Source organism: Anabrus simplex, chromosome 2 (assembly GCF_040414725.1).
Source record: "Anabrus simplex isolate iqAnaSimp1 chromosome 2, ASM4041472v1, whole genome shotgun sequence".
In the NCBI taxonomy this organism is placed as follows: Eukaryota; Metazoa; Arthropoda; class Insecta; order Orthoptera; family Tettigoniidae; genus Anabrus; species Anabrus simplex.
This window is the reverse complement of record NC_090266.1, coordinates 1,202,138,256-1,202,164,091: the sequence shown is the minus strand read 5'-3', so window position 1 is coordinate 1,202,164,091 and position 25,836 is coordinate 1,202,138,256. Positions and strand designations below refer to the sequence as shown.

The 25,836-nt window shown below is 39.7% G+C and overlaps 1 protein-coding gene across 1 annotated transcript in view; it reads right to left on the bottom strand.

The window, feature by feature from the left end:
• The window catches only part of Oseg2 (intraflagellar transport protein Oseg2), an 892,258-nt gene that overhangs the window by 777,661 nt on the left and 88,761 nt on the right, over window positions 1-25,836 (bottom strand). The window contains exons 4-5 of the mRNA XM_067142201.2: window positions 24,692-24,877; window positions 7,649-7,736 (exon numbers count right to left, since the gene is read on the bottom strand). Coding sequence (XP_066998302.2) covers window positions 7,649-7,736; window positions 24,692-24,877 — 274 coding nt within the window. The remainder of the gene's footprint in view (window positions 1-7,648; window positions 7,737-24,691; window positions 24,878-25,836) is intronic.

Sequence of the window (25,836 nt, the reverse complement as noted above, 5' to 3'; positions counted from 1 at the left end):
TTTTTGGTCAGGCGACTACCGAATTATCAACACAAAATCAAACAGGGGAAATGCAGGAGTTGGTTTAATAATGAATAAGAAAATAGGGCAGCGGGTAAGCTACTACGACCAGCATAGTGAAAGAATTATTGTCGTCAAGATAGACACCAAACCAATGCCCACCACAATAGTGCAGGTCTATATGCCTACTAGTTCAGCGGATGATGAAGAAATTGAAAGAATATATGAGGAGATAGAAGATTTAATACAATATGTAAAAGGTGACGAGAATCTAATTGTGATGGGAGACTGGAATGCAGTGGTAGGCCAAGAAAGAGAAGGTAATACAGTAGGAGAATTTGGATTGGGACAAAGGAACGAAAGAGGAAGTCGGCTGGTTGAATTCTGCACTGATCATAATTTAGTCCTTGCCAATACTTGGTTCAAACACCACAAACGACGGCTGTATACGTGGACGAGACCTGGAGACACTGGAAGGTATCAAATACTCTTCATTATGATTAGGCAGTGATTCAGAAACCAGGTGTTGGATTGCAAAACTTTCCCAGGAGCAGACGTGGACTCTGACCACAACTTGTTGGTCATGAAATGCCATCTGAAGTTGAAGAAATTGAAGAAAGGAAAGAATGCAAAAAGATGGGATCTAGACAAGTTGAAAGAAAAGAGTGTGAGGGATTGTTTCAAGGAACATGTTGCACAAGGACTAAACGAAAAGGCTGAAGGAAACACTATAGAGCAGGGCCTCTAAGGGTGCATGCGCGTGGTGCATGCACTGTGCACGGTGGAAAAGACGACTTCGCTTGGTTGACCAGAGTGCAGTCCCCCCCACTCCTCTCTCCCTACATCTGTCTCCCCGTTCGGCCTGTCTCCGCATTCCTCACCTTCGCTGCTGTTTCTCCCCCACTGCGAAATGTTTACGTGTGGTGAGCGGAGACGCTCAGCTGTATGGGACAAGGTTACCAGTGTTATTAAAAAAATTAAAAAAGTGAATTAGAAATACACATACACGTTTGAGAGGAATGTAAACATAATTTTTTTAAAATGCATAACCGGTAACCAAAATGAAAATGCTACAGTACTGGAACAAACCTCATTTGTGGATATAGAATGCTCTTCTTCAAGATGTTTCAACTTCCTTAATTCTTTCTCTCTGACGTCTCCTATGATTTCACAATAATTTTCCGAATGTAGTCTGTTGTAGTGTCTTTCAATAGACGATCTTCTTACGCACGTAATTATCGTCCCACAGATTAAGCATTTGGCGTTATTGTCACGACAGACAAAAGAATACGAAAGTTCCCAGTTCGATTGAAATGGACTTTCGGAAGTTTTTTGCTTTCTACGAAACAGGTTGCTCCATTATTATGTTGTTGTCGTGCGCTTATCTATTTCACTGATAAACACGTCGTCTACCACCAAACGCTTCGTCGCTCTCAGCACACTACACCATCCAAGTCAAGCCGAGTTGAGGCGAAGCGTACCGATGCACAGTGCACAGAGCCTATGCACTTCGCTCTGCACGCGTGACAGTTTGGGCGTTTGAGAGGCCCTGCTATAGAGGAAGAGTGGAGAGTCATGAAAAATGAAGTCAGTAGGGCTGCTGAAGAAATGTTAGGAAGGAAGAAAACATCAATTAAGAATCAGTGGATAACTCAGGAGATACTAGACCTGATTGATGAACGACGAAAATACAAGAATGCTAGAAATGATGAGGGCAGAAAAGAATACAGGCGATTAAAGAATGAAGTGGATAGAAAGTGAAATGTAGCTAAGGAAGTATGGCTGAAGGAAAAGTGCAAGGATGTCGAAGGCTGTATGGTCCTGGGAAAGGTAGATGCTGCATACAGGAAAATCAAGGAAACCTTTGGAGAAAGGAAATCTAGGTGTATGAATATTAAGAGCTCAGATGGAAAGTTACTTCTAGGGAAAGAAGACAAAGCAGAAAGATGGCAGGAGCATATCCAACAGTTGTATGAAGGTAAAGATGTAGATAATTTGGTTCTGGAACATGAAGAGGCTGTTGATGCTGATGAAATGGGAGACCCAATTTTGAGGTCAGAGTTTGACAGAGCTGTGAGTGACCTCAATAGGAACAAGGCACCTGGAATTGATGACATTCCCTCTGAATTACTGACTGCCTTAGGAGAAACCAGCATTTAAAATATCAGCCGAATTTATCATTTTATTCGACTTGTTATTAAATAACCAAACTATATTAACGCAAGTTATAGAATTACTACAGACTTATAATGTAACTTATCTCCATACCTAGTACAAATAGGTCACTGTTTCCCATCTGACAGTAGGCGATTTCATTTTAATGCATGTCAATTTAGCACTATTGACCAAACAAATGTACTATTATCTTTAACGCCTAAGAGTTATAAAAGTTTTTAAAGATTGAAAATTGTTATCTGGATGCTCTTTTAACATTTGGTAATATTTAGAAAAACTGACAATAAGCTTTAACTTTAGTCAAATAATTGTATAAAGTCATAATATATCGCATAAAATATGCTACCAATTTTAATATAAGGTTTTATGGTGTACACCAAACATTTTTTAATAGTCACTGTAAGAATATGTTCATTTTTATATATACATATAATTATGTTGTAAGTTATGTTAATATTGTACTTAGGCCTTGTCACTAAGTTTCCTATGGCTGATGATGGCATACAAATAATGCCGAAACCGGTCCCAATGTTTGAAAGGTAATAAATATGTGATGTGTTAATGACCTCACATTGTTTTTGTATTGAAAAGGTGGACATAACTATCCTCAATTTATAGTGTAGAAACCAGCATGGCAAGGTTATTTCATTTAGTGTGCAAGATGTATGAGACAGGAGAAGTCCCATCCGAATTTCGGAAGAATGTTGTTATACCTATTCCCAAGAAAGTCGGTGCTGACAGGTGTGAAAACTACCGCACCATTAGTTTAGTATCTCATGCCTGCAAAATTTTAACATGTATTATTTACAGAAGAATGGAAAAACAAGTTGAAGCTGAGTTGGGAGAAGATCAATTTGGCTTCAGAAGAAATGTAGGAACACGTGAAGCAATCCTGACTTTACGTCTGATCTTAGAAGATCGAATCAAGAAGGACAAGCCCACGTACATGGCATACGTAGATCTTGAAAAGGCATTCGATAATGTTGATTGGACCAAGCTATTTATGATTCTGAAGATGATAGGGATCAGATACCGAGAACGAAGAATTATCTACAATCTGTATAAAAATCAGTCTGCAGTGATAAGAATCGAGGGCTTTGAAAAAGAAGCAGCAATCCAGAAAGGAGTGAGGCAAGGCTGCAGTTTGTCCCCTCTCCTTTTCAATGTTTACATTGAACAGGCAGTAAAGGAAATCAAAGATAAATTTGGAAAGGGAATCACAGTCCAAGGAGAGGAAATCAAAACCTTGAGATTTGCCGATGATATTGTTATTTTATCTGAGACTGCAGAAGATCTCGAGAAGCTGCTGAATGGTATGGATGAAGTCTTGGGTAAGGAGTGCAAGATGAAAATAAGTAAGTCCAAAACAAAAGTAATGGAGTGCAGTCGAACGAAGGCAGGTGATGCAGGAAATATTAGATTAGGACGATAACTAGCTCAGAAAGAAAGAGAACAGAAGCTTTTGAAATGTGGTGTTACAGAAGAATGCTGAAGGTGAGATGGATAGATTGAATCACGAATGAAGAGATACTGAATCGAATTGGTGAGAGGAGACCGATTTGGCTAAATTTGACGAGAAGAAGAGATAGAATGATAGGACACATCTTAAGACACCCAGGACTTGTTCAGTTGGTTTTTGAAGGAAGTGTAGGTGGTAAGAACGGTAGCGGTAGACCAAGGTATGAATATGACAAGCAGATTAGAGCAGATGTAGGATGCAATAGTTACGTAGAAATGAAAAGGTTAGCACATGATAGGGTGGCATGGAGGGCTGCATCAAACCAGTCTATGGACTGATGACTCAAACAACAACATTTCCTTGTGATGTTCTCTGTGTTAATGAACATTGGCTTAGAGAAGAGGAAGTCAATTTATATGTACCATCAGGCTATGAATCAGTGGCAAGTTATTGTAGAAAAAAATTGTATATGGAGGTGCAAAAATTTTTCTAAAAAACAATCTCAATACACATCATACTGCATTAAATCTTGATAGATTTTGTGTAGAACAGAAGGTATCATGCTCTTTAATATAAAATTCTTTCGCTGCCTCTCATTTGCCCTGGAATCTTAGTAGTTGTTTCACAAGGCCGCTATAGAGTTGGCTACTGTGTGTATGCTTCTAAATACTGAGTTGGACCATTCAGATGTGTTGATGCCTTGACATAACAATGCTTCATAGTTTCAAAGCAGTAAAATTGCTTCATGTGTAACGTCGCACGAATAGAAACCACAGTCATTCCGTATATATCAGCTACATCGATGCTTTGAAACAGTGACGATGCTTTGTTTATCCTCTCGCCTCAACAGAAATACTCTGCATGACATTGCCCTGGAGATGAGCCAACACTCGTTAATTGACTCTCCAAATTCTAAACCGCGAGTCATGTTACGAAAAGAACAATGTTCTCCTCAATGTAAGGTCTTTGTTTTACACAGAAAAAGGATATTATTGTTCTCAAAGCAGTCTCATACTACAACAGAGAGATGCTCCCAATTGTCAAGTGCAAATGTTTTGAAAATTACGCTTTTGAACTTCAATTAAACTGGATGAGATCAAGTCTGTTACTGTACATATAGTACCAACCTTGGACACTTCTTAGATTTAATGACTCATTTTATAATCATTCAAATTAGTTAATTTAGTTTGTTAACTATCTTTCCATGCTTTCGTAACTAGTTTAAGTTGTTTGTTAATTTATGTAAAAAACTGATTTTGGACTGTTTATCAGATGTCATTACACGTTTTATAATTATTCAAGTTAGATTAATTTACTTAGACCACTATTTCACTATGCTTTTGTAACTGGATTAGGTTAAGATTGCTATTGTACATAGAATACATATTTTGAACTCTTCTTATGTTTCACTAATCATTTTATAGTTATTCAAATTTAGTTACAAGAAGCACATGTAGTTTATTACTATATAGTGCTATTACACTGCACATCACCTATTTATCATACTGTATTTTGTGTACTTACTCATTAAATATTTCATGAACCTCGTATTTTATCATTATCAGAACATCAAACAGTTTATTCAGTGAAATGAACTTAGCTACGAAGCGTGGTTCATGTTTCATGATGCCACTGCAAAACACTGCTTCTTTTGCACAGTCCAAGATGGAAATATGCTGCCTTTCAACACACTGTTTCATCACGCCATCACGAAACACTGTCAATGTACTGTGTATAGTAACACTACTTCTGTTGCAGTCCGAGACAGAAGAAAGTGTGCCTTGTGTCGGTACACTGCTTCGAAGCAATTTTCTGTGCCATACCAAATTTTTCGAAAGAGTCAGCAGTGTCACTTCGCCCATCTCTACCGGTCGCTGCTACAATGTGTGGACTTTGCCCAGAGGAGTGGTCCTCACCAAGTATACCCCAGCTTCTTCCTCGCTGAGATCAGATTGCCCTGTGCCTAGGGTCATTCATGCCACACCATCATCTGCCTCTCCTCCAGCTGGACCGGATTACCTTGCTATCTCTGACTCTTAGTGGTTATTTCATCACTGATTGCTGCTCCGTTACATGGATCTTGTATTGAGGGGTTGTCCTCAGCAAGTCCACCCACGTGCCCCAGCTGTTTGTCCACTTCAACAGGCCTAATCCATTTCGGTGTGAGACCTGCATGGAAACCGCCAATCTTATTATTGATGAGGTGATTCCATGACAGTACCTGATGGCCTGGTAGGAAGATCTGGTCCTATTCCAGGTCACATGCCTTGGCCTGGGTAACTCTTTCCTTTTTGGCCAAGGCATATTTTCTCTGTCTTGCTGCTGGTTGTGCTGCCATTCAGCAAGAGAGAATGCTGTGTTGCCTTGGCCAGAAATGGGAGATGCCTAAATATCCCCATCTCCGGTGCAAGGTACTTGATGTCAAGGGGTCCTCTTTGAAACTCAGGGAGATTTTCCTTCACAACCTTAGGGTCTAATTGTCCAATATTAGCCAGTTGGCTTGAAGATGAAACTCTTTCACTAATTTGATCTGACCTGTCTTCCACACTGTGTAGGTTGGTTCCTTCCACATTACCAAGGTGAACTTCTACATTTTGCTCAAGAGTAGAAATACTTCCTTCAATCTGTTCCCGCATATTGGAGATTAATCTATGTAGATTTTAAAGCTGTTGATAGATTTTGCTTTCTAGGCTCTGTTCTACATGTGAGATTTTGGAGTTCATTTCAGACATATTACTATCCACATCTGAAATCCAGGAAGTCAATTCTGAGATCTGGTGCAAAAGTTGTGAATTTAACCCCCTAGATCACAGTCGTTACATTAGCAAACATAGTTTTAATGCTTACCACCTCTCCTAACAATGAAGATCCTCCCTCATTGTGTTCTATATAAAATTCATCTGGATTCAGTCCATCGACAATCAGCTGTGCTTGGAGTCATATAATTAAGTCTGATTTTGTTCTTGAAGTCAAAAGCCAGTGCTCCTCCAACTGATCCTTCAGTTGACTGATAGTGAAATACTTAACGAAAACATTCATGATTCTACCATCTTCCAAGTGTTCATACACAGTACTTAAATCACTCTTCAATCGTCTGTGATACACCTAATCTCAACATAGTTATCACACATTCATATACAAAATCTTGTCAGAGTCATCAAGTTAATGTATGTGAAGCAATGTAGCAAAATAAAACCACTACTATCACTGACTACTTACATATATTTTCAATTAACACAAACAACTTGAATGACTACTAGACTCAACCATGTGTATACACGTCCATGATTCTTGATAATTCGGCTTTTTTTTTCACAACATGGTACTAACACATGATACCTGGAAGGTTCTACAATTAATATCCAGAAATCCCTGGCAAGTTCTTGCTCCAGAACTGTGCTGAAACCAGTTTGTTCTTTACAGCGCTCCAGCTAAGGATATCCAAAAACACCCGGAACACCCCACAGATTACAAGTATTGTATTGAACAGGTGGACTTATAATATTGTAATAATATTTGAGACATACACCCCACAGATGTCCTTTGCACATCTAGGTTTCACGAGTTTTAACTATGTCAATTCACCTATGTCAATACACACAACTGGAAGTCTCCTGGGCAACCCAGAACACATGAAAGATCGCTTACAAGTGATAAGCATGATGCAACCACAATCCACAGTTCACAAATCAACACACACACACACACACACACGCACACGCAGCTAGAAGTCTCCCAAACAATCTAGAACATGACAGACAATCCATAAGTGACAAACACAGCCCAACCCACAATTCAAGAGCCAAATACACATGAATAAAACTAAAAAAACTTAACCTAACCTATAATATATGAAAAATTGTTTTCAGTTATACACAGCCCAACCAATATCAAAGATCGAAACTTATGCTAAGAGGTTTCTAAAATTTGTTCGATGTTGTAGTTCATGTATAAAAATATTTCTCAATTTTAGGAACTGTATATACTTGAAAGGTAATAGTTCTATTTACTTACCTGTCGCTCAGGTTTCTGATCAAATTTAACATAGAAGCGGATAATTGTCCCATCCATATGTCCCGAAAGAAAGCCAGTACCTTGATTACTGAAAACACAGAGAAAAAAATTCTCTCAATAACTCTTATACTAAGACACACTATAAACAGAGGACAGGTTCACATTAGGAGCAACTGCCCAGCAGAAATCTGAAAAAGTTTTGCCTCAGGTCAACTATCACTAAATCATTGCCAAAGTCACAATTCTCTATTTTAGAGACAGCTAGGATCATAAAGAGTCCATCAATTAAATAATGCACATATCCAGCAAATGATTTTTACCTCACAGTCTTCCCATTTGGGGATAGTGATCAAGACAAATAGAAAGAAATATCATTTAAATTTTGTTTATACTTCCTCTACAAAAAAAATGTATGTGGTATGACAACCAGTATTTCTAACATTATGTCACAATGTTGTATCTAAAATTATATTATTACAGAAGAAATGGAGAAAGACTGAACAGCAAAATTGCTACAAACAAGTGAGAACACTGGGAGAAGAAGGAGGATACCAGAGCTACCACCGTCTAGGCTGCCTGCATGTCAATTTTCATTTTCTGATTTACTATATCTGATACCAGATAAACCAGTACTTGACTAAGCAACCCATGATGTATTCTTACCAATTTTTTTTTCTTTCAATTCCGAGCTTGATAGCTGCAGTCGCTTATCCAGTATTCAGGAGATCGTGGGTTCGAGCCCCACTGTTGGCAACCCTGCAGATGGTTTTCCGTGGTTTCCCATTTTCACACCAGGCAAATGCTGGGGCTGTACCTTAATTAAGGCCACGGCCGCTTCCTTCCCAGTCCTAGCCCTTTCCTGACCCATTGTCGCCATAAGACCCATCTGTGTCAGTGCGACGTAAAGCCAATAGCAAAAAAAAAAAAAAAATTCAGTACCGGTACACAGCAAATAACTCTCAGTTTTTCTCCATGCTGACACTGGGTGACACGTGATGACTGGACTTTCGTCTGCACTTTAACTTCCGACTACCTCTGCTGTGTGCAGATTATCCCTTTTTTCTACGGGGTCGAATATGAAGCAAGACGAATCTTCGTAGGAAGTTTTTACTGCTCAACTGATAGAGACAAATGACTGGTCATTGAGTTATTTTGTATCAATATTACATAATATGATAATACGATACCATTATCCCTTTTTTCTACAGGGTTGAATATGAAGTGAGACGAATCTTCGTAGCGAGTTTTTACGACTGTATGCCCTTCCTGATATCAAACTCATCACATGAATTAATGAGATGAAACAAATGATGTGATGTAACTAAAACTGACTACATTTACGAGGACGGTTTGAAAAGTTCTCGGAATTACCGCTAGATGTCAGTGCTAGATCAACGAGGTTCCCGCACAATAATCACACATCCTTTGTGAGTGAACACGTGGCGCGTCAGTGCTCTAGCTGCAGGATTGTGGTAGTGACGACTCTTTGTTGTTGTTTCCGCGTAGTGATTTGTGACAATGGAAAAAACTGAGATTCCAGCAGTGATTAAATACTTTGTAAAGAAAGGTATGAAAGCAAAGGAAATTCATGCCGACTTTCAGAACACACTGGGGGACTTTGCTCCTTCATTTTCAACTGTTGCCAAGTGGACCAGCGAGTTTAAATTTGGTCGGGAGAGCTTGGATGATGATCAGCGTAGTGGACGGCTAAAAAGTGTTACGACCCCAGAATTTATCGCAAAAGTGCATAAAATGGTCATGGAGAATCGTCGACTGAAAGTGCGGGAGATTGCTGAAGCTGTAGGGATGTCTTCTGAGCGGGTATATTATATTTTAACCGAAGAATTGGGTCTGAAAAAATTATCCGCAAGATGAGTGCCGCGGTTCTTGACATTGGACAATAAACGCACCAGACTGGAAATGTCCGAACAAAGTCTGGCCCGTTTTCAGTGCAACCAACAAGATTTTTTGCGCTGGTTTGTGACTACAGATGAAACTTGGGTCCACTACTATACCCCAGAGACAAAAAAGCAGTCAAAGCAGTGGAAACATGCCGATTCACCACCACCAAAGAAAGCAAAGGCAGTGCGTTCGGCCGGAAAGGTCATGGCCTCAGTTTTCTGGGATGCAAAAGGCATTCTGCTGGTAGATTATCTTCCTACTGGCCAAACAATTATGGGGAAATACTATGCAAACCTCCTAGACCAACTACAGGAAAAGATATGCGAAACAAGGCCTGGTTTGGCAAGGAAAAAGGTCATCTTTCATCAGGACAATGCTCCGCCGCACACAAGTGTTATTGCCATGGAAAAACTTCATGAACTGGGGTACGAATTGTTGCCACATCCACCTTATTCACCTGATTTGGCACCATCAGACTTTCATCTATTCCCCAAGCTGAAAACTTTCCTTGGTGGATGGAGATTTTCTACAAGGGAAGAACTGATAGCCGAATTGGAGAAGTATTTTGCAGGCCTGGAGGAATCTCATTTTCGAGACGGGATCAAGGCATTGGAACATCGCTGGACCAAATGCATTAGTCTACAGGGAGACTATGTTGAAAAATAAAAGCAGTTCCACCGAGGTAAGATACTTAATTCTAGTACATTCCGAGAACATTGCAAACCACCTACGACTTTGACTCATATGTAGGCCTAAAAGTCGTGTTCGCCATTTATTGTCTTTTTACATTTAGAAATACTGCCTTCCAACGAAAATAGCCAGTTTAACTCAAATACATTCATCAGTTTCTTAAAGAATAGTGTAATGGTTATATGTACAATTTATAGCTCTTTATAGGCTAGAAGTGATATGTTCACTGCACAAAATTTGAAGTTATCGCATGTTGGATCTCCCACCTTACATTTTTTGGCTGTAAAAGTTTGAATAAAGGGTTCCGATGTATGAGTAAATACAATATAGGGAAACTGCAAAACCTGATGATGGTGCTCTTAATTTCATCACTGCACCACCCATACCTCAGCAACCTCCATACTGTCTCATTTGGGGACTGAAACTAAGACACTGGTTGGAGTTACATTTTGCTGTGGCCAATACCAATAGACAAATTCACCCATCAAAAAATAGCAACAGGAGGTGAATTGTAGGGAATTCAGCATAGGTTTATAATCTCTTCACCAAAGTGCCTCCTAGTAAACTATACTGGTGGTCCCACTTAGTGGCACATTCATGGAGCATACCTACAGAGAGAGTAGGAGGAGCCCTACAGTAAAAGCACTTACAAAAGTGATAAAACTTTGGTTCAGGTACTGATATCTATTTCATTTCTCTAGAAAGTACTAATCCACTATTAAAATTTTAATTGTGGTGGCGGCGGCAGCAGCGGTGTTGTTGTTTACATGAAAAGGAGTATATTGGAATAAACACAAACACCTAGTCACTGAATCAGAGGTATTAACTGGATGAAAGTTAAAATTTCCAGACCAGCCAGGAATCAAAATAGGAACTTCTGAACAAAAGAACTTGACACTAAACATTCAGCCAAGGAGCCAGGCTGAACAAGGTTCATTACATTCTTCAAATTAAAGAGCCAAAGTACTTTCAGTAAGATACAATCTGAAGTACCACCCGCCCCTGAATAAGACCCGCACCCTATATTTTAAAGCACAATTTTTTTTAAAAGTTTCATTCAAAATTATTTACATTATTTTACGGTCTCGGAAGCCAAGAATAACGGCCGAGAGGATTTGTCGTGCTGACCACACGATACCTCATAATCTGCAGGTCTTCGGGCTGAGCAGCGGTCGCTTGGCAGGCCAAGGTCCTTCAAGAGCTGTAGTGCCATGGGGTTGGGTTTTACATTATTTGCTACAGAACAAGAATGTCATCTCACTACGTATGTTTCACAATTTGAAATAGTTTGATATAGTTTTTAAGTGTCGTTGAAATAATAACAAATAATTTATTTAAAGCACACACAGAAAAAGTTATCAATCACAGAACGATAGTCAACATTCATTCATCATCAGAAGTACTAACTTTGGAGCTTCCACTGTCTTTCTGGGTTTTTTTTTTTTGGTTTTTTTTTTTTTTTGCTAGTTGTTTAAACGTCGCACCGACACAGATAGGTCTTATGGCGATGACGGGACAGGAAAGGCCTAGGAATGGGAAGGAAGCACGGCCGTGGCCTTAAGTAAGGTACAGCCCCAGCATTTGCCTGGTGTGAAAATGGGAAACCACGGAAAACCATCCTCAGGGCTGCCAACAGTGGGGTTCGAACCCACTATCTCGCGGATGCGAGCTCACAGCTGCGCGCTCCTAACTGCATGGCCAACTCGCCCAGTGCTTCCACTCTCATTTTGACCATCACTTTCTCACACAACGTAGTCTTTGCTGTCATCCATAGTATTAGAAATACTGCACTCCTGGAAACTTTTCTGGACAAGGACACCATAGATATGATCCCACGCCGTCTTACCCACAAACAAAGCAGCTGAACTTTCGGTCGCTTAATACGACAGTTTGCATCAGTGCATGATTGTCAGGCGCCACCCACTCGGCATACAACTGTTTCAAGGCTGCCTTGAATGGACGGTTTACACAGATATCCAACGGCTGTAACATAGACGTCAATCCCCCTGGAATGATTGCTAGATCGGTTTATGCGTTCTTGGTTTGCTTCTTCCCAGCTTCTGTTGTGTGACCATGGTAGCTGTCCATAACAAGCAACCTTTTCCACCCAAGCAATATACCAGGACGACGTTGCCAAACACATTTCAGCCAGTCTCCCACTAGTAGACTGTCCATCCAACTGGAGTCGTGAGTTCTGATGATAACACCAGCAGGTAGATTTTCTTTCGAAAGCGTCTTTCTCTTCAAGACAATGTACGGTGGAAGTTTAGTTCCATCAGCAAGTATACATAACATTACTGAACACCTCTGTTTTTCATTACCATCCGTTCTGATGGTAACACTTTTTTTTTTTGCTAGGGGCTTTACGTCGCACCGACACAGATAGGTCTTATGGCGACGATTGAATAGGAAAGGCCTAGGAGTTGGAAGGAAGCGGCCGTGGCCTTAATTAAGGTACAGCCCCAGCATTTGCCTGGTGTGAAAATGGGAAACCACGGAAAACCATTTTCAGGGCTGCCGATAGTGGGATTCGAACCTACTATCTCCCGGATGCAAGCTCACAGCCGCGCGCCTCTACACGCACGGCCAACTCGCCCGGTGGTAACACTTTTTGACCCTTAACATTCAAAATACTGTCCAATGGCTTTTCAAAACAGACGGGCGTCTGATCTGCATTTGCAATTTGGTAAAACAGATATGAATTTTTCTTTTGCAATGGACTTATATGGAACTGGAAGGAATACAGTTTTTCTTCAAAGGCAGTAGGAACACGCTGTGAAACTGTGGTATGCCTTCTAATGCTCAGTCCATTCCACTTATAGAAATTTCTGATCCACCTTCAGCTCACTTTAAACTCTGGCATAGAAATTACTTTTGCGATTTCTAATGCTTTTATTTGGCGCATTTCGGTAGACACGCCGTATCAAAATTCCAGCCTTCCTGTTACGAATTTATACGCAATCATTTCAACTTCAGGAAACTGTGCACTCTGCCCACAGAAAGCTCTATGATCACCACTACTGTTTAAAAGAAAAGCTTTCTTCTTTCTCCAATCTTGAATACAAGATTCATCTATATTGTATTTCCTACCGGCGGCATGATTTCCAATAATTTCAGTTTCCTTGATAACTGTCAGTTTTTCACTTACAGTAGAAGAGCGCAAACACTTTGTTGAATTCATGTTTACACGTGGCACTCTCAGAACGTGAGATGGCAGACTGACCTCCGTCGAGCGCTTACGGTAAAAGGAAAGTGAAAATGTGTGTGGGGTTGGGGGAGCACTCACTGAGAAGCTCAGCTGCCAAGTCACGGCTACCACGAGTGTGCCGATGTTTAATTTCAGGGTTGCATACTTAGAAATAATTTTACTGAGCTTATAAACTACAGTTGACTTTTAGGAAAGTTTTACACACATGCATATTAGAGATCAAATCTCTACTGAAAATGAAATACATAAGGGAGAACAATGCGGTACACACAAGTCCACTTGTTATTTTCAAACAAACGCTGTCGGAAGACATGGTTGAATCCACTGCCAACCCTTAAAACTAAAATACACTAAAAACTGTAACATTTCCTAAGATGCATGAGTATCGCGCCGCGAAATGAAAGGCTTCAATAATGTCTGCACCCAATTTTCAGAAGCGATATTTTCGAAAAAAAAGTGTGGGTGGTATTCAGGATTATATGGTACATTCTATCCTAAAGATTTACTTAACATCTGTATTACTCTATGTATCATTGCATGTATCTTGTTCCTAAATACTTGCACCTTATGCCATCAGAAAAAGAAATGTCTGTATACTTAGGCTATTTTGCTTCTGAGCCCCCAATTTTAGAACTATTCACCCACTGCTTGGCCTCCTCAGAGAGACTGGGGAATTTTCAATAAAATTTTGGGGATATCAGTTTATCCGGTACCATGTTTCAAGTTTCTATGGTGCCTGGAAGTGCCTCAGTAATGCTGGTGGCTTTTTTTTTTTTCATAACTATCTTTACACATTGCTACACTTTAGCTTCCATTTATTAATATATTTTACCTCTAAGATATCTTAAAAATGTCCTCAACATTTTCTTGAGTTTTAATAATCAAATTAATTTAGATTTTCAGGAAATTTTTAAGGGAAGTACAAAAGGTGGTCTGGGTAAAAATATTGATTTTTAATTTTTTATGAAAAATTATAGTTTTGGAGTTTCCTCTTTAACTTGATATATGTTTCATTGATTTTGGATGACTGTAAGTATTTTTAATTTATTTTGAAATAATGTACTGCACAAATAATAATTTGTAAAGGATCCGTGAGCACTTGTTCGGTTAAGACAAGATATCTCGTGAACTATTTGCTCTAGAAGGCAGTAAATCATGTTGATTTAACCCATCTTTAATCGCGCAAAAAATTATTACATTACTAGTCGCGCACAGAGGTAACCTCCGGGGCTAAAAATGCGTGTAATTTTCGTCCTTTGAGATGTTTTGGCATGTTTGTTTGCAGTATTCTTCGGTATAATTAAACCTTTTTTTTTTTTTTTTTTGCTAGTTGCTTTACGTCGCACCGACACAGATAGGTCTTATGGCGATGATGGGACAGGGAAGGGCTAGGAGTGGGAAGGAAGCGGCCGTGGCCTTAATTAAGGTACAGCCCCAGCATTTGCCTGGTGTGAAAATGGGAAACAACGGAAAACCAGTAAAACCCTTTTAAGTATTAGTAGGTTATTCTTACACAGTTAGTATGTTGATGATGATGATGATGCTTGTTGTTTAAAGGCGCCTAAAATCGAGGTCATCGGCCCCTACCGGTACGAAATGAAATAATAAAAATTCAAATTCATACACTGACTAAAATAAAATAAAGAATGTCATGAAGAATGAATGGTTGGACATGAACCCCACAAAAAAAAAAAAAAACAGTGGATCAGACTCAAAAAGAAGGTAGTTAATTAGAGTATTACTGACCAAGGGACCATTTATAAAGCACAATGATGCTTGATGTCTGAAGGGGTGCTAAATTCACGTGTAAGGCCCCACTAAATGGTACATGTCGCGAGTAAAGTAGAACCATGGTATTTGTCATTTTGGGGTACTGATCAAAAGTAGTGAAGACTCACGGTGGTCCACACAAGATGGTACTACTCACAAGTATTGCAATTCGTACAGGGAACGCAGACCTATGGTGTTTCTCACACAATGGCGCCACTCATAGCCAACGCAAACCGGTAAGGTTCCTCACCTAGGTGTACTAGTCACGGGCGCCGGTATTCCTGTGGTGTTCCTCACATAGTGGGTACCAATCACAGGCAACGCTGACCCACGGTGCCTCTCATATAGCGGTACAACTCACAGGCTACGCCCAGACCGGCGGTGTAGCTCACGTGGGTACAACGCACGGGTACTGGAATCCACCAGGCCAGGCTTTTTACTGCAACTAATCACAAACCTATTTCGTACCAATTTAGTGATACTACTCGCAAGTACACGCAACCCATGGTGTTCCCCGCATGATGGTACGAATCAAGAGAAGTTTCATGGTTCTAATTCAATCATCCCTTGGTCGCCCCTTGTAGTCACCTCTTACGACAGGCAGGGGATACCGCAGGTGTATTCTACATGTGCGTTCCCACCCGCAGGGGGTAGTTGTGTTTGGTCCGCTAGAGGTATTTTATTTCCCTCAAGTCCGCCGGCAAGCCGGTTAGGACCCCCCTATCCGCCGATCTAAAATCAGAATACTGTAGACCTTAACTGTGACAAGCTGCTGCCTCAACAGGCTTAGGACTAGACACAGCTGCTGCAACTACTTCTGGCACAAGTGACGAATGGTCTTATGATATTACCTACGACGATCACATCATATGAAATAATATTTTTCTTAAATATGTTTAGAAGAACAGAACAACAAAGTCATCGACCTAGAAAATAAATAATATGCACTAAAATATAAGGTTTTTTGCTTATTTGCACACGGAGGAAACGTCCAGGTGATGTCACTTGTCACAACAACGATCCCACACTCGCTCACAGGGTGCACGATCGCGCCGAAATGCTGACAGGCAGCACTAAAGCCTTCCTGGAAGGTCAGAACCCTTTGGCTTCTTCATAGCATCCAAGGAGTAATCATGTGATCCCAATGACTTTGTAGACAATCATCCTTTCAGCTTCGATTTAAATCGGACCTATCTGCATTGAGTGTACATGCAGTGACGCAGGCTGGTCTTTCAATTGAAGTTGTTGTTGTCACACAGTTCTTGATGGAGAGACAAAGAATGTTATGTGCAGATCATCTTTACTACTGTCAGCAGCACAGGACGAGTCCAAATGAACCAGGAGAAAGGTATAGGGGTGGGGAGACCAACAGCTCAACTGAGAAGACTTTCGTATGGAGCGTGGCATTGTATGGAAGTGAAACATGGACGATAACTAGCTCAGAAAGAAAGAGAATAGGAGCTTCTGAAATGTGGTGTTACAGAAAAATGCTGAAGGTGAGATGGATAGATCGAATCACGAATGAAGAGATACTGAATCGAATTGGTGAGAGGAGATTGATTTGGCTAAATTTGATGAGAGAAGAGATAGAATGATAGGACACATCTTAAGACATCCAGGACTTGTTCAGTTGGTTTTTGAAGGAAGTGTAGGTGGTAAGAACGGTAGGGGTAGACCAAGGTATGAATATGACAAGCAGATTAGAGCAGATGTAGGATGCAGCAGTTACATAGAAATGAAAAGGTTACCACAGCATAGGGTGGCATGGAGAGCTGCATCAAACCAGTTTATGGACTGATTACTCGAACAACAACAACAATATTATTATTATTATTATTATTATTATTATTATTATTATTATTATTATTATTATTATTATTATTATTATTATTATTAACTCTTTTCCCATTGGTTTTATGAATCATCAACTCAGATTTTATGGTAATGATGGGATAACACAGGGCTAAGAATGCGGAGGAAGCAATTGTGGTCTTAAGTACAGCCCCAGTATCTGACTGGTGTGAAAATGGGAAACTATCTTCAGGGCTGCCGACAAAGGGTATGAACCCACCATCTCACAAATGCAAGATAACAGCTACACGGCCCAAACCATGCAGATAGGTCCCCATGCCACAAAACAAAACAAGAGGCTGTATGTGTGTAACAGGTAAAGTATGACGTTTTGTGACACTGCGCAATTTATCTACTGTATTTCACCACCCAGGGTCCATGTGCAGGGTAGTAAGGAGGTACTGGTATTGTGAAATCGACTCCATGCCATTGGCTACCTGTACTGGCACAAGTGAGGTTAGATCAGCTAACCAGTGTGTCACTGTGGTCCAGAGGAGCAGAATATCGAACATCTCATCCCGCGTTGCCCTCTGCATTCCCATCCTAAAAACCCTAATGACCTGTTCAGTCTCACCTCCGATGCTATCAGATGGCTGCAGAAAGTCTTGTATTTTTATCTATTTTGTATGATCAGCATACCATTAAATAATATTTACGAGAGTTAGGTATAAGATGCTGTTTAAATAACACTTTTAAAGAGACGGACAAGGTTATAGTAAGGCCATAGGATGGATTACATAGATTTATGAGTATTCTTTTGAATTAAGTTACTTAATGGAAATGTTATAATTCCTGAAAATATTCAAATATTGCCATTCAGTGCAAGGAAGATAAATTTGGAATTATTCTTGCAGCTGAGGAATCTCAGAAACTGGTAAACTGTTACAAGATCTAGAACAATGGATCTTGAAATAGAGAAATAGCTTCACAGGATTCTTTAACGTTATTCTGGTACAATTTACAAATAAAGTAAGGAAGTTGTATTTTAACACAATTGTTGGTAACATGACGTTAATCATCAAACCTCCAATTTTACATGGAATCTGAGCCACAGACGCATGTCTCCTCATTTCAGAAATCCCTCGTGCATTGGCCAGGATTCGAACCATGGAACCCTTGGTAAGAAGTCAGCGACTATGCTGCTTGGATAATACGCTCCCCAAGGTAACAGAGAAGATGTAAACAGTTACCTTTTATTTTTATTTTTTTTTACATCGTACCCACTCAGATAGGTCTTACGGCGATGATGGGGCTGGGGAAGGGCTAGGAGTGGGAAGGAAGCGACCGTGGCCTTTAAGGTACAGCCCCAGCATTTGCCTGGTGTGAAAACGGGAAACCACGGAAAACCATTTTCAGGGCTGCCGACAGTAGGGTTCAAACCTACTATCTCCCGAATACTGGATACTGGCCGCACTTACGCGACTGCAGCTATCAAGTTACCATATTAACATGGCCAGCACTGTACTTAGAGACAATATGGAAAAGGGTGTATAAGCAACAGTAGACAGAAAATCAGAATACAATTAAATATCAGAGTAGCTTGTATTTTTCAGACAGTTATTATTTTTAAAGAAATGGAGTTGGAATGTTTTATCTCATGAATGTTAAAATTGTGAAGTGCTTGCATCCCTGAAACATTTGCAGCCAGATCTTTTCAATTTGTGGAGATGGTTTCGATACCTCTTGTGTATTCACCGTACTAGAATTAAGTGAATATTATTGTTAGAATAAGATTTATGATTTCCTTATTCGGAAAGCTATTTTTGATGGGAACAAACATTATAGAAATATCCCTTATTCAGATGTAGCCTCCGTGGCTCAGGCGGCAGCATGCCGGCCTCTCACCGCTGGGTTCCATGGTTCAAATCCCGATCACCCCATGTGAGATTTTTGCTGGACAAAGTGGAGGCGGGACAGGTTTTTCTCCGGGTACTCTGGTTTTCACTGTCATCTTTCATTCCAGCAACACTCTCCAATATAATTTCCTCTGTCAGTCATTAATCATTGCCCGACAGGAGTGAGACAGGCTTCAGCAGCTGGCACAATTTCCATTCTCGCCACTAGCTGGAGGCTTCATCCATTCCATTCCTGACCCGGTCGAATGACTGGAAACAAGCTGTGGATTTTCATTATCTCTTTTTCAGACAATGAGATAAATTTTCACTATAATTTTAGGTTCAGTGATATTTCATAGTTGTTTTAAGGAGTTGGTTTAATATTATCCATTCAGCTGTTTGTCAGAGAGAGGTACTGCATATATAATATTGAAAATGTGAAATGCTAGAAGCTATGATCAATTCCTTTTTATTTATTTTTCCTATTGTTTTTATGTCCCACTGACTCAGACAGGTGTTATAGCAACAATGGGACAGAAAAGAACTAGGACTGGGAAGGAAGTGACCGTGGCCTTAATTAAGGTACATCCCCGACATTTGCCTGGTGTGGACATAGAAATGAAGGGCTGGCATCACGAAGGCCATCCAGCTATATAAAATAGGGCCAAGTCTATAATTATGTGTGAGACACAGTCTGCACGAGCAACTCCACCACGGTTTGAGAAAAGTGGCCAAAGAACAAGAAGATTTGTTATGACAATAAAACCACTGTAAGGAATAAAATTTGTGGAGACTACAGCTTTCTGTAACATTTTGTTTTGGAAAGGGAGAAGCTGCAATAGAACTACATGAAATGGAATATTTTTTAACTGTATGTCAGTAAACATCAAAGATTTCTTTGTAGAATGAGCTTCTTAACAAATTATACACCATCTTTATCATAAAATTCTATATTACTGGCATTTTGTAGGATAAAAGACTAAAATAGATTAGGTTTTCTATTTTAAGATTCCCAATCTCCTAACAAAGGCCAGATTCTTGAGTAGATAATTAAACAAATGTAACTGCATTAATAAAAAACAAGAGAAGGATAGAGAACTCCTCCTCTAAATGAAACACAAGGAAGTGAAGAGTATAACTCAGGAAAGTATAGAAACAAAAAATTTCTGCAAGGAAAACAGACTTCACACTGCCTCATATTTATAGTCCACCAGAAAAATGTATACACTCCTTGCAGAACAAAAAATATTTATGTATTATTATTATTATTATTACTTATTTAAAATATTTATCATACATGTAGTACTGTCTTCAGTTAATCATGGTTACATCAGATGTTCAAAATGTTTGCCATTGGCTGCCAGCCACATAGCAAAATGACGAATGGTTGCCACAATTACATTGGTCAATGTTTCAATGGAAATTGCTGCACATGCCGCAGTAATCTCCTAGCAAAAGTCTTCCAGTGTGTGCGGCTTAAGTCAATAGACTTGATCTTTCACAGTTTCCCACAAGTACTGTACAAGTCCATAGGGGTGAAATCTGGTGACTGCAGGGGGAACTCAATGAGCCCTCTTCATCCAATCCAATGTCCCTGCAGATTGTCATCCAGGAAAGTTTGTAATGCTGCATGGTAGTGTGGTCTTGGTAGAATACCTCATCAACGGCTCCATAAAGCGCACGTACAGCTGGTAAAATTAATGTGCGTAATATTTCCAAGTACACTTCTCCAATGAGAGTACTATCAAAGAGAAAGTCATACTAAGCCCCTAGACAACAGTCCACACCAGACATTAAACCCTGGTAGATTGATTGCCTTGCCTACATGAACATGTGGATTTTCTAGTGCCCAGTGGACATAGTTAAGTTGATTCACTCTTCCATTAAGTTTACTTTTTTTTTTTTTTTTTTTTTTTTTCTAGTTGCTTTACGTCGCACCGACACAGATAGGTCTTATGGCGACGATGGAATAGGGAAGGGCTAGGAGTGGGAAGGAAGCGGCCATGGCCTTAATTAAGGTACAGCCCCAACATTTGCCTGGTGTGAAGATGGGAAACCACGGAAAACCATTTTCAGGGCTGCCGACAGTGGGGTTCGAACCTACTGTCTCCCGAATACTGGATACTGGCCGCACTTAAGCGACTGCAGCTATCGAGCTCGGTGCCCATTAAGTTTAAACTGGGCCTCATCAGACCACACTACCTTTGTCAGAAAGTGTTCATCATGACTTACCATTTGTTGATACCGTTTGCAAAATTGCAGCAGATGATCAGGATCGTCATAATTAAGCGCATGCAGTAATCACGGGATGTAAACTTTCCACTTAGCAGCTTTCAAAACTAGTTTTACACTTGTACTGCTAATCTCCACTTCCCGTGCACACTGCACAGCAGACTTCTGTGGAGAAGTAGCAAACCTTTCCAACATGAGAGACGACGATGCAGGTGTAATAGCTGCACGCATTCTTCCTGATCTTCCTTTGTGAATATCATAAATCGTTCCATGCGTCTCAAACTCATCAGTAAATTGATTAATTGTGAAGCATGTTGGATGTTCTATTTCAAACTCCCTCCTCCACTGATGTTGCACTCCAATGGCGTTATCAAACCTGATAAACTAAATCAAAATGCATTTTCGCTACTCGAACGTCAAGCGTGCTCCAGCCATTTTGTTTTTCTACTGTCGTGATGCAAGTACAGACATCTATTGGGGTAAAGACCATACTACAACATATTGGTACTTCAAAACAACTGACAATGTCAATATCCCGATACAGTCTGATAAGGAGTGTATGGCAGATTTTGTGTATACACGAGTGCTGTTTCTTTATTAGTGACAACTATTAATTACAACACATACCAAAAAAAAAAAAAATACCTGTATGATACATCTACAGTCCCTCAGTCCCAAGCATTGTGTAGAACCTACTGCCAGTAATGTGGAAGCTGTGGTATCCCTCTAGCAGTGCCTCTCTTCTCCATATCTGATTTCACTGTGTCTAGCCAGCATTTCCTTGGCCTTCCCCTTGGTCTTTTTCCTTGGAGAGTAAGGTCAAAGTATTTTCTGGGAGGTCTCTCGCTATTCATTCTCATAACATACCCATACCACTTAAGTCTACACTTCTTTATTACATTGGTAATAGGTACCTCAATGCCTGCCACGTTCTGGATCATTTCATTCCTGATTTTGTCCTTTCGAGTTGTTTGATTCATAGTTCTAATGAATCTCATTTTTGTTGCCTGAATTCTGCTGTTGTCATTGTTTAGTAGAGTACATGCCTCTAAACCATATGTGAGAATCAGTACCAAGTAGGTGTGGGTGCAGCGTTCATTTTCTTCTTGTGGTATTTTGCAGTCCCAGCTTGATTGTAAAAGTTTGATGCTTTCTGTGTCCTGCTGAGTATTTTCTGCTTGACAGTGATGTTTCTGGATATTCTGCTTCTCAGATACCTGGAGTGAGAAACTGATTCTAGTTTTACTCCTTCCAAAAAGAGTTTTGAATTTGTTCCTTTCGTGTTGATGGTAATTTCTACAGTCATTGTTTTGCTTATCTTTATCTCATATTTATTGAACATATTGTTCCACTCAGTCAGTTATTTCCGTACTTCAGCTTCTGTTTCTTCCCATAACAGCACATCATCAGCAAATACCAGGGCATTTGGTCTGCAGTCCATTTTCTCGATGGACTTAATGTTCTTGTCCAATACTATTATGAACAAGAGTGGTGATAAGGCACTTCCTTGTTGAACACCTCCCTTCGTCTCCAACCATTTTGATCTTCCATTGCCCATCTGAACAGAGCTGTAGCAATTCTGGTATAGCATCCTCACTTTGTCAGTCAGGTACTTTGGAACCTTGAGGTCTTCCAGGCATTCCCAGATCTGGTTGCAAGGGACAGTGTCATAGGCCTTTTCAATGTACAAAAATGTAATCACAAGATTCTTTCCATGTTCCCAGTACTTTTCTGTAAGCATTCTTATGGCAAAAATGAGATCCATAGTACTTCGACCTTTCTTGAATCCGCGTTGTTCTTCCTCAAGCAAAGGTTCCACTATCTTCCTAAGTCTCATTTCCACTATGTTTTTCAACAGTTTCAGGGTGTGTGACAACATCACTATGCCCTTACAATTTCCACATTTCCATCTGTTGCACTTTTTAAACAGTGGGATGATGATTCCTTTTCTCCAATCTTCTGGGATTCTGTTTTCTTACCAGATCACTGAGAGCACCCTATATAGGCAATTTAAGTCTGGTACTCCAGCTGCCTTTATCACATCTGAGGTGAGATCATTGAAGCCCAAGGACTTCCCGTTTAGCATGTTCTTTAGTGTCTTTCGAATTCAGCCATGTTGATAAGGGTTGATTTTTCTGGATTTCATCTCCTTTTTCATAACCTTCCCTATCAAATCAAAATCGGGATAGGAGAGCACTTCTCAGTCCCATCGAACGCATAAATCAGTTACTGGTTATGCAACATCTGCCCAAGCATTGTCTTGCAAAATGATGGGAGGTGTCATTGCTTCTTGAGCAACGCTGGTCACAGGTGATGTTCCAAGAATGAACAGTACAGTAATACTGCACATTCACAGTTCTGTCCTTGGGGTACGATATGCATTAAAATAATGCCATCACAGTCATATGTCAGAATCATCACCACTTTCACAATGTTGGGCTTCTGATGCCCTTTTGTCTTGTATTTCATGGGGATCCATAATAACACCATTTGTTTGATTGGCATTTCAGTTTGGGCTCATACAATTGAGCCCATGTCTAATCAATATGATACAGCACAGGAAAAAAAAACCTTCACATTCATAGAGTTCCGAGGGGGTTTATGCAGTAACGTATCGTTGCCATTTCTGCAATTCCATCACATGGTGTGAAAATTATAATAATACCATTTTTCACATGCTGAACAGGTCATTCAGGATATGAAACAATCTCAGGCGCTATGCTTGTCTCTCAGGCTAATACAGAAACCATCTGAATTGTATCCATTCCCAGCAACAATCTGAACGTCCCGATCACTGATCACCAGTGCAATCCGGGTGCGGCATGTCAGCCACACGATGTAGCCTGTCACTGAAGGCTCTAACCCACTACGCCATGGTTCTGTAGGGCAACATTGAATCCCTGCATGCCTCACGAAGTCCTTTGTGACATTCTTGTGCTGTATACCCATGGGCACATTGAGTTGTACTGTTCGTCTTTAGAGAACATCTAGGATACTAACTAATCATTTGACTGATCTCTCACAGATGATGCTATTCCTTTGAGCACAGCAAAGCATTAAATGGACGAGTCTATGTACTGTGAGGAAGATTTGGTACCACACTAATGTGTGTATATGTGAGAAACACAGGTTCCATTTCCTGCTGTACATACAATGGTGTTGCCACCAATACAGAAACAGTCCTCATATATGAAATTGGAGATCTAAACAAGAATTAATGCATTATGAAAAAAAACTAGTAAAAATAACTAAATAAAACAAGACTAATAAATTAAAAAAACCATAATTATCACACATATTAAAATATACACACCAATTTTTTTTAACTAAACGGGGTGATGATATGTTAGGCATATGGGATACCCATTGGCATAGGTTATTTACAGCGAAATTAATTTATCGTTTCTGTCTGCTTGTATGCAATATTAAACAGCTGTTCAAAATTATTGTTATTCTCTTTTTTTTGCCGTACTGTGTTATATCTTGTAACACAGACCATCAGGTCTTAGGTATATGTGAATCTCAGCAACTTCAACAGATAAAAGGTTAACTCACTTTCCTGCCAATGAAACCACAGAGGAATTTGTATCATAGAGAGTCTTGGTCCTGTTGGATTTGATGTTTGATGATCGTACTCGTCCATCAAGTAGACCATATATAAGTGGGCCCTCAAAAAGCCAATGAAGGCATGTCACAGGGCATTCTTGGATAAATTTGTTGCAAATACTCTTCTTTTCACCCCTGAAACATAGTACAAAGGTAAAACAGTGTCACATTTCTACTCAAAGGTAAAGGGTATTATATAGACTGAAGAATAAACATGCTCAAGACATGTAGAGAAAGGTGAGAGTTTCAAATTTTGGTCAATAATAAACAATCAAGTAAAGTATATACCATACATACATGCATGCATACATACATTACATACATACATACATACATACTAGGGATGAGTTCTCAATACTTTCGATACCTTGATACTCTTGATGTTCAAGAGGTATAGATATAGAATGATAATACTAGAGACAAGCTCGATACTTTTGCAATACTATTTTACAAAAATACTAAAAATTTTAATTAATACTGTCAACTTGCCAGAAGTAGCAGATTGTAAAGTGGTCACAAGGAGCACATGTCTCAACTGATAAGTTTCAAAATAGCAAGTATAGCAAGAAATTGGGCTTGTTTGTATCTCTACTGATTCCATAACATAATGGATCTTCCACTGAATTTCTGCAGATATTCTGGTGCAAGTATTTCTGAAATACAAATTCCTTCAAAAGTCACATATCAGAGCAATAAAATGTGCCAAATTGTAGCCTGAGGAAGATATTTTTGAACATGATATTGCAATAAATGTAACATTATTTATTTTCAATTGGGATGGCTGTGGAAAAACAACACTCCACCTACAAAATAATCTAGTTCTGAGTGTAACCAATAACAGAGACTTCCAGTAAACAAATCTTGCAGTCTATTTAAGCCATTATATCACAAGCAAGGTAGCAACTTACTGTAGAAACGTCAGCACCTTTAGCATGAAACACGATTTTGATTTTAGATTTCTATTTCAAAATTTCAAGTCACTTGTTAATTTGAAGTGACAAAAACCAGTGCACTTTGTAATCCATCAGATTTGGATAATATCAGTGAAGAGTGGAACTATTTCCAAATGGATCCTGTCAGTGACAACTGTGCCA